The sequence below is a fragment of the Anabas testudineus genome, chromosome 2 (genome assembly GCF_900324465.2).
Source record: "Anabas testudineus chromosome 2, fAnaTes1.2, whole genome shotgun sequence".
Taxonomy (NCBI): Eukaryota; Metazoa; Chordata; class Actinopteri; order Anabantiformes; family Anabantidae; genus Anabas; species Anabas testudineus.
The window spans coordinates 25104637-25114371 of record NC_046611.1 but is presented as its reverse complement, the minus strand read 5'-3'; the positions used below and the strand labels follow the sequence as shown (position 1 = coordinate 25114371).

General features: G+C 38.5%; 1 protein-coding gene across 4 annotated transcripts; it reads left to right on the top strand.

Moving 5' to 3' along the window:
* Positions 1–5796: 5796 nt before the first annotated feature.
* Positions 5797–9338, top strand: eloca (elongin C paralog a). 4 transcript variants are annotated; one of them, XM_026364440.1, is made up of 4 exons: positions 5797–5882; positions 6398–6425; positions 6513–6656; positions 8815–9338. In XM_026364440.1, exons 2-4 carry the CDS (start codon positions 6422–6424, stop codon positions 9003–9005), a joined length of 339 nt encoding a protein of 112 aa, XP_026220225.1. In that variant the 5' UTR covers positions 5797–5882; positions 6398–6421; the 3' UTR covers positions 9006–9338. The 4 variants fall into 4 exon arrangements, with proteins under 4 accessions (XP_026220225.1, XP_026220224.1, XP_026220227.1 ...); XM_026364439.1 differs by having other exon boundaries at positions 5826–5932; XM_026364442.1 differs by having other exon boundaries at positions 5846–5932; positions 6401–6425.
* The last annotated feature ends 397 nt before the right edge of the window (positions 9339–9735 follow it).

The window sequence follows — 9735 nt, the reverse complement described above, 5'->3', positions numbered from 1 at the left end:
ACAGTACTACTGTTTACCTCAGAAGAAAAGATGAGGAAAGCGGGGAGAGAAAGTGATGCCATCCTTGTCTTAACTTCGTTGTGTGTGTGTGTGGTGGTGGGTGGGTGGGGGGGTGTAAAACTCTTGACTGTTGTCATCACCTGAATCATGCTTTCAGCTTGCCTCATTGTCATAGCTGTTTGTAGTCTTTGTTGCAGGTATGGCATGTGCTTCTTGATTTTAAAGTTATTTATTTATATGGTTGACATTTACTGTCTTCACTACAAAGATTAATTATTTATTCATTCTACAACAGATGTGCTTGTGAACATTGGTCATCATAAAAGGGCTTTAATATGGCTATGGGTTTGTTCACTGCAATTAGTTTTTTGACATTCAAAGTGAGTATATTCAAAGTACAGTATATTTTCTATTACGAATTGAGCAGCATGTTTCTTCTGGAGAAGGCTTTGGCCTGAGATGTTTGCAAACTGTCCGTATGACTCTTAGAAAACTGACCGATGGAATCAATTCAAAATCTGGACTAGGCAGTAAAAGCAGCCCAAAAGATAAACAGTTTGAAAATGTGGTGCAGTCAGCTGCCACCAGGCTGAATCATAAAGTTCTTAACCCTTTCTTTGCCCTGATTTCGTTTGTGTTCCCCAGTATGGTGAAGACTGGTGTTTCGAAGAGTTTAACTGAACAGCCTGCTTATGGGATATTTTTTTGAAATGCAGCATTGCATGTTGGGAAAAAAATTTATATATAGATTATTATATACTATTTGTAAGGATTTTTACAGAGCACAATCCAGAATCTGGTATGAGTTGGTATTTTTCTAACAATTTGCACACCTGTATTTTGACATTGAATAGAACTTGTTTGTACCTGGTAATGTAATGCACATGATAATGTTTAACAGTGAAAAAAATTGCTTTATTTCTAATTGGTTGTACTAAATGTACCATTTGGGGATGTGAAAGGCAGATGTACTTGTATGAGTTTTTAGGAAATTATGAGGAACTGCAGGAGACTTTTGATATCCTGAGGTTCATGTTACCCCATTGATTTGTGCAAAGTCTTTGGAGATGAAGTTTTGTGTATAACAATAAAGATGTTATACTGTTAAGCTACATTTGGATTTTTTTCTGCATGTTTTCTGCACTAACACAAACGTGTCACCAGCAGGACATGATTTGATATTAGATTTTGAATAATACAAAAACCTAGCACAATATACCCCCCCAAGAAAATACAATGTAAAGCCTTCCAACAATGGAACATATACATTTACACTGGCACAAAACCTACAGCTGGATTTTAAATGACGGATTCAAAGGTTGTCACCTGTCTTATGAGAATGTTTTAAATTCCAGTCTCATGTTGATTTCTGTGTATCTCCGGGGTTCATCATCTCATCCGTGCTTTGCCTCCTAGCAATGATGGCCCCTCAGTGACCTTCTCATAATGAGATCCAGGGGGAAAAGACCAGGCATGAAATCAAAGTGTCTTCATCGGGGTCTCACATTAGCTGTGCGAGCACAGGCAGGTGCCCCAGTTTGTCTCGGGTCAGTTCGTACTGTTTCCACTGATGATCAGCCTTGGATTAGTGTAGTGTTACACCAGCAGTGGCACCTGCCAGGAATCAGCAACGCCATGTCGTGCACTTGTTGTGCCCTCTGCCCTGATGTGAGGGCAGTGTTTTATCTCACTAAGTCTCAGTTGTCTGCAGAACTATCAGTAATTCATTATTTGTGATTTATTTGTTTAATAAATGTACAAATGACAAGTGCCTACCTTCAGTCTTTTTAGTTTGCTGTGCCAGTTTAAAATTATCAGGTGCCATTATTAGTAGTAGGAAGGAATATTATATGGTTAGTGTAGTGTATAATCTGAGCTCTTAAAACCCATATGCAAAGCTGAACTTGTCAGTAATAGTATATAATATCTCTGTTACTATTCTCATATGGCGCACACGCTGGACAAGATTTGGTTGCACAAGCAGTCTTGGACAAATATAAACCAAAACCTTATAAGCATATCCTTCTCTCTTAGAGGCCATTTAACAAATTCTAGTGACAGCAATAATTTTGACCATGGTGAAGAATCTACTGTGAGCCATATTCAGAAGTACTGAGCCAATATCTAATTTGACTGTTCAAACAGGACCTGGTGAATGGTTTTCTAAATCACTAATCCATAAAGAGAAACAGACAATGACAATGTATTTCATTACAGCTGATATTTAAGTAGGCAATTAAAATAAAAAGAAGTTCAAGCAGCATGTCCTTCTACATCAGCTGTTGTTGAGGTTGTTTGAATTTAGTTTTAGACAAACTAATTGGGATTCATATCTTCATTTGTACATTCTTTTATAAATTATTTTTGGTCACCATCTAAATATCAGCTAATGAAACACTAAAGAACTTAGTATCAACCAGTACCACTTTATTAATTTGTTATCTTACTATATTTAGAAGAAGTAGTACTATTAAGTAAAGTAGTACCATAAATAGCAGTTATAGGCGTTAGCAGGTGGGCTACATTGCATTTTTACCAGTTTGGTAAATTGTGTGTATTTGTTGCAGATCGGTTTGATGAATAATATTTTAACTGGGATTTAAGGAATATATAATGTTCTGGCTGTTATGACTCGGACATGTCTGCCATATATCCACTGAGATGAAAGCAAGTGTTTCTCATGTGTATATTTAACTTTCCCTCTCTGAGACCAAGCCTCCACCTTCGGAGTAAAATGCTGCCTAGTTGTGCTTCTAAAATTAGATTAAGGCTCGTAAGCAGTGAAGGGATATCACCGACCAGCGTTTTTCAAAACTGTTGCTAAGACATCAGTATTAAGCAGATCATCTTTCCATACCGGGCATAGCTAACTTAGCTTAGCATCACTACATCTGTTATATTTACACAAACAGTTATAATCAGTTATAATACCATAAACCAATCACTCTGTCATCTAAGGCTAACTATTATGTGCTTCAGTGACGCTGCCATGGGCTTTGCTGTTTGGGCACATGAACTGAAAAAAAGCAAACACAATCATGCCATTTAAGCACACGTCTTCGCTTTGTGCCCTGTTTATCTACTGACACATGAATTATGATGAGGGTTCCATCATAGGGGTCTGTAGGGTGACTCACTATAATTCACGGAAGCAAGACCTCACAGTGCATTAACCTCAAGCTGTTGAAAATCCATTTACCTGTCTGAGAGGCCATTTGAAGCTTCCATCATGTGTGGAGTAATAATAATGCTGATAATAATAATCTAACATAGTTTGGAATCAGACACAGGATGTTTGAGATGATTAAGAAGATGTTGTTTGTCCAACTGTTTCACTGCTTAGTCTTTGCATCAGCGTTTAATCACAGGATCATAAAAGTATTACTTTTAACTCAAAACTCCTTCCCACTATACTCTCACAGCAGTCATTAAGTCATCAAGAATATTTTGATTACGTCAATAAAAGTGGCCCAATGCCAACGTCAACCATCAGCTTATAATTACATTCCTGACCGTTTTTATGACTTATCAATTTGCCAGACATTATGTCAACACAAGAATCGCACATGACAAATGTTTGTCTCGTGTGAGTCAGTGTTCAAACTATCACCAAATGATATTACGCTTTGGTGTGTTGTGTTGTAGCAGCAAGTAGATGCTGATACACTTCAGCATGTCTGGGCTAACAATCACGCAGTGAAACCTGATATGTCTCTCTAATATTTCTTTTCTATTTGTCTTTCTTGTGCAGTATGACATTTTGCAATTATCACTGATGTTGTGTAGTTACACTGAGTGTAATCCAAACTTCATCAGACTAAATACAAACAAAGCTGTGCAATTGTATGTTTGTTGCTCTGTTTGAAATTTGATACATATTATTAACTACATTAATTATAATTATGTTACCCTTCATCTAAAAAAAAAGAAAAGTGTTTGTCATAGGTTGCTGATGCTCCTCTGCAGCAGATATTCAAGCGATTAAGACTAACATGAGAATTGCAGGGCACTGTGGCTTGCTGCAGGCAAAAGGAACACTACCCTCAAATTCACTGTGACAAGCTTTACCCTCCTTTCAGAGAAGAAATGCCCAAAGACATCACTGCCCCATCTTTCCCTATCATGACTAAAATTCTGACCTGGATTCATTCAGGGCTTTTCTAACAACGCCATCGTACTGTTCATAAGTCATCCTGGGTTGACGTTTGACCGAGTCTCTGGTGTTGAGATGGGTGGTATTAGGAGCAGAAAATTGGGTATGTTGGTCGAATGCTTTTGAGAGATAATCTAATGCCACGCCCACTTTTATGGATCCTTTTACATTTAATGATAAGCACAAAAGGGGGAAATGTTTAAGCTGCATATTAATCAAGTGCACGTCATTATTTGAGCACATTTGCTAGCCTTGTAGGAATGTAAGCCATGTGCACTGTTTACTCTCACACAGAGTTTGAATGCCTAAGATGTCAGACAAGCACAAACATTTAATTAGACTAGTAAGACTGACAAGTGCTTCTTCTAGCAACCTGACTGCCCAGTGTTTCCATGCATTGTGTGTGTACGTGTGTGTAAAGGAAGCCCTTTTCTGAGGGCCCATAGCAGTCTCCCCAAAATAGAGCTTAGAGCAGCTGCAGTGGGGCGTTTCATATCAGAGACATCAAAGCAACTGCTACCACACGCCCGCTCTGATCATAAGCGCTAATGGTGTAATAGGGGACTGAAAGGTCAGTAATTGTTTGTGGTTGTGTGTGTGTGTGTGTGTGTGAGGGTTTGGGAGTGTGTAGCCAATGTGTGCGAATCAACAGGCAACACACAGTGTCAGCAGACAGGAGCCTACTGGAACTTTCTGGAACACAAACTGACAGGAGCTAAACCTGGTATTACTGTAAGACATGTACCAGGTCATGAGTTACCTCTGCAGTCATGGCTGACATCTACGGCAGCAATGAGCACGACCAATTTAACAAAACTGACCTATGCAATTTGCGAAATGGTCCCAGTTATCCCATTTGTGAGTGAGTTATCTATTGTGAAAAGCCTGTGTGTAGACAGACAATGATATAAGGGAATAAAAAAGTCCCAAAATCCCCTGTTCACATTGTCTCAGGCATCCTCATTAGTCTGCTCACAGCTCAGGTAACGTTGGATTCATTCGGAAGTGTCATTTTTCCACAATCATCACTTCTCCCACATGAAAGAACTCCAGGCAGAAGCAGCACAAAGTCCCATGCTGAACCTGACTGTGGCTGTTTACCTGTTACAACATGGTTTGTAAATGGCTGATTTTCTGTTTGGACTTGGTCTGTAGGGTAAGTGTAGGGTAGCACAGAGTACATGCCTTCTCTCTCATTCTTTCTTGAATCCAAATTGATGGGCCTACAAAATGTCTCTGTCATGTCCAGTCAGCACCTGCTCTCACCCATCACAGTATGGTGGAGACAGTCAAGGATGTTAACCTGAAACACAGGCGCCCCCTATAGGGTTAACGATGTAATGATCCGTTCTGAAAGGATTGTCAAAAAGTATTTTCAGCTCCGGATTAAAACTAAAAACGAATACCATCATTTCCCCATATCTAGCCTAACGGGGTTATCTAGCAGAGGTGTAAGTTTTCATTAGCCGGAAATAGCGTCTACTTTGCACACTTGAGATTATGATAGACACCATCTCATAAAAACATATATATTATTAAGAGAATCAATTACCAGATAATAAACTGGATTTGAAATTTTATTTAAAGTTTAAATAACATTTAACATTCAACAAGGATATACAGGTCATTAGATGGGACCGTTTCTGTCGGAAAGTGAAATTCTACGGAAGAAATATATCGCGGACAGGTGTTTAGAGAAACTGTTTCCGGGTATCAACAGCTTGGTAGCGTAAGTGTTATCTAAAACGTAATTTCTGATTCACATACTACTACAGAGTGGTAAGAAACACTGTTATTGATTTATAATATCTCTTTGTGTGTTGATGTATCCGGATGTCTTGATTTATTATCCGATAAACACCGATAAAACAATTGAAGAAGTTGGATCGTTTGTTTAGCAAGGCGTTAGCTTGGTGTGTTAGCCCAAGCTAGCGGCTGACAACTCGCTGAAAATCTGTTGGTCTAGTGAAAGAAATTATTCACCGTAGCCGCCGTTTATATGCACTAGGTCAGAGCAGAGCTTTATTTGATCGATAGCCAAGTTGCAATACATGTACATTACCGATTGCTGTAGTTTAACGTCGGGTTACACTAATTGTCACCCAACTGAAAGTGAGGGCCTAGGTAATGCTAACGTTGCGTTATCTTTAACGTGATTGCAATTGCTTTATCAAACAGTGTACACACAAATTTATATTGCGTGTCATTAAATATCCTATATTCTATGTTCATATTTCTTTTCAGAAGTAGCAGAATTTCCGGAACAGGATGGGTGAGTAACTACTGCCAAATGTTTATGTTGGTAAATGTGAATTTGACTCACACCTGTTTAAGACCGTCAGTTTGTGTTGCCTCACAGATGGTGAAGAAAGAACTTACGGTGGTTGCGAGGGGCCAGATGCCATGTATGTGAAGTTGATCTCTTCAGATGGCCATGAATTCATTGTGAAAAGAGAGCATGCCTTGACATCTGGGACTATCAAAGCCATGTTAAGTGGGCCAGGTGAGGATTCAGACACTGTACTCAAAATATATATTCATTGTTAAAAGAGCACAATGCCTTTAGTTGTTATTTTACTTTAACTCAGAGATCATGTGCTGCTTTTGTAAGCTATGGAAACTGTGGACACTGTAATGTTGTATTAAAAAAAAAAATCTAATCTACTAGTTATGTGTCACTATTTTGGTAGTTGTCAGAGAAAAGTAGTAGACAAGCATGTCATCTTCATCTTGTTTCCTATTCAGACTTTTGACTTGCTCTAATTCTTTATAGTTTAAGTGACTATAATGTCAAAGTGTACATTTTAGAAGTTCCCTGTAGAATTATAAATGTTTTTTGGTGATTGCTTTACTTTACATGAAAGTAAGCATGAAGGAGTTGGAAGAGACTGTCAGAGCATTACACACCTTTGTTAGCACCTCACTGTATGTGCATTCTCAGAATAAAGGGAAAGCCTAGTTGCTATTAATGTATATAGTTAGAAAAATGGGAATTCAGTAAAAGTGTAGAATTTATCACAACCTGGTAATTGTAGCTAATCTAGAGGTCTGTATTAGTATCTTGAAAGGTGTAGAGAAAATGGATATACAATAGTGACAATGATTTGCTTGCTTGCTTAAGCGATTGAGAAAGATTTTAGATTAGGTGTGCTAATATTTAATATCTTAATTGAACTAATGGTAGGTATATTAAAGTAAATTCTAACTGTCCACTTGTTAGCACTATACAGTGGCAAGAAAAAGTATGTGAGGTTACGTGGATTTTTGCATGAATTGGTCATAAAATGTGCTCCGATCTTCATCTAAGTCACAACAATACAAAAACACAGTCTGCTGAAAATAATAGTACACAAACATATGTTTTTATTGAATATAACCATTAAACATTCACAGTGCAGGGTGGAAAAAAGTATGTGAACCCCTAGCCTAATGACTTCCAAGAGCTAGAGCCAGGAGTGAGCCAACCTTGAGTCCCATCAGGGTGAAGATATTGGATGTTTTGCTGAAAGCTGTCCTACCCTTTAAAAACACACACCAGTTTTGGGTTTACTGTTGCTGCACTGTTGCTACTAGGTGTGGTCGTCCTGTAAAGATGACTGCAAGAGCACAGTGCAGAATGAGGTAAAGAAGCATCCTAGCGTGTCAGCTAAAGACTTACAGAAATCTCTGGCACATGCTAACATTTTTGTTGACACATCTACAATAAGGAAGAATGGAGTACATGGGAGGACACCACGGAGGAAGCCATTGCTGTCCAAAAAAATATCGAAGCACGTTTGAAGTTTGCGAAAGAGCACCTGGATGTTCCAAAGCACTACTGGCAAAATATTCTGTGGACAGATGAAACTAAAATTGAATTGTTAGGAAAAATCACACAACACTATGTGTGGAGAAAAAAAGCACACCAACATCAAAACCTCATCCCCACTGTAAAACATGGCGGAGGGAGCACCATGGTTTGGGGCTGCTTTGCTGCCTCAGGGCCTGGATGGATGGTTGTCATTGATGGAAAAATGAAGAGTTTATCAAGACATTTTGCAGGAAAACGTAAGACCACCTGTCCGCCAACTGAAGCTCCACAGAGGATGGGTGATGCAACAGGACAATGATCCAAACCATACAAGTAATTCAACAAAACAATAGCTTCAACAGAACAAAATACACCTTCTGGAGTGGCCCAGTCAGAGTCCTGACCTCAACCCGATTAAAATGCTGTGGCATGACCTTAAGAGAGCCATTCACACCAGAGATCCCAAGAATATTGCTACGCTGAAACAGTTTTCTATAGAGGAGTGGTCCAAAATTACTCCAGATCATTGTGCAGGTCTGATCTGTAACTGCAGGAAATGTTTGGTTGAGGTTATTGCTGCCAAAGAAGGGTCAACCAGTTCAAATACTTTCTCCACCCTGCACTGTGAATGTTTTTATGCAAAACTCCACGTAATCCCAAGGGTTCATACTTTTTCTTGCCACTGTATGTGCATTTCCTTTAAACTCATGCCAAAACGGATTTTGAATGCTTTGATACGTTTTAGTTCATAGCATTACATGTAATATCTACCTCTGTTATATGATATAAAACAACAACAACCAAAAAACTACAATCTCTAGATTTCAAAATCTGTGTTTTCATGAAACCCACTGTAACCCTTCATCTGCAGGTCAGTTTGCTGAGAATGAAACCAATGAAGTGAACTTCAGAGAGATTCCATCTCATGTCTTGTCCAAGGTCTGCATGTATTTCACCTACAAGGTCCGTTACACCAACAGTTCGACAGAAATACCTGAATTCCCCATCGCTCCGGAGATCGCACTGGAACTGCTCATGGCTGCAAACTTTTTGGATTGCTAAAGTTACAGAGATAATGTAGAAGCTTTGAAACAGTTTTAGATTTTTTTTTCCTGAGTATTTAACTTGTTTTGCCATTTACTTAACATGAAACACGAATGAGTATGTCACTATTAAGTTTTTCTTTTTTTTCTTTTTTGCACTTGGCTTCCTGTCATAATTTTATTACTATTAAAGGATTTCATTTTAATATTACACACGCATATGGCAAGCTGCATCCTTTGCCCAAGAATGTGATAAATGTGACCCTCCTATCCCAGAAATCTCACCTCTCCATCTTAATAAAGACGTATTTGGTGAGCACTGTGTCGCCAGTTGCCACCTTGTTCAATATGACGTATATTTGACTTGATTTCTTTATAGTTTGTGTGTTTTGTTCTAGCTTGAGCTAAAGTCTAAATGTGTGGAATGTGAAAAAGATACATATTGGCTGTTATTATTATTAATTGTACTTACCACCCACAGTGTTTGTTTTTTTTGTCACAACAGTACAACTGCTAAAATTGCATTATGACAGTATGTTCTGCCTCAAATGTGGCTACTTTTAAGTTTAGTCTGCAGCTTCCTGCTAACAGAACTGAGGATTGAAATGGATCTTGACATAAGATGTTTCAGAAGAAAGCAAAGTGGTAGGGTATACTTTGAAGCCATCAACAGTTCTGTTTTTAGGTCGTCAGTGGAAAGAAAATTACGTAATGTTTAGATCAATCAGATTAGCCAGTGACTGCTAAGA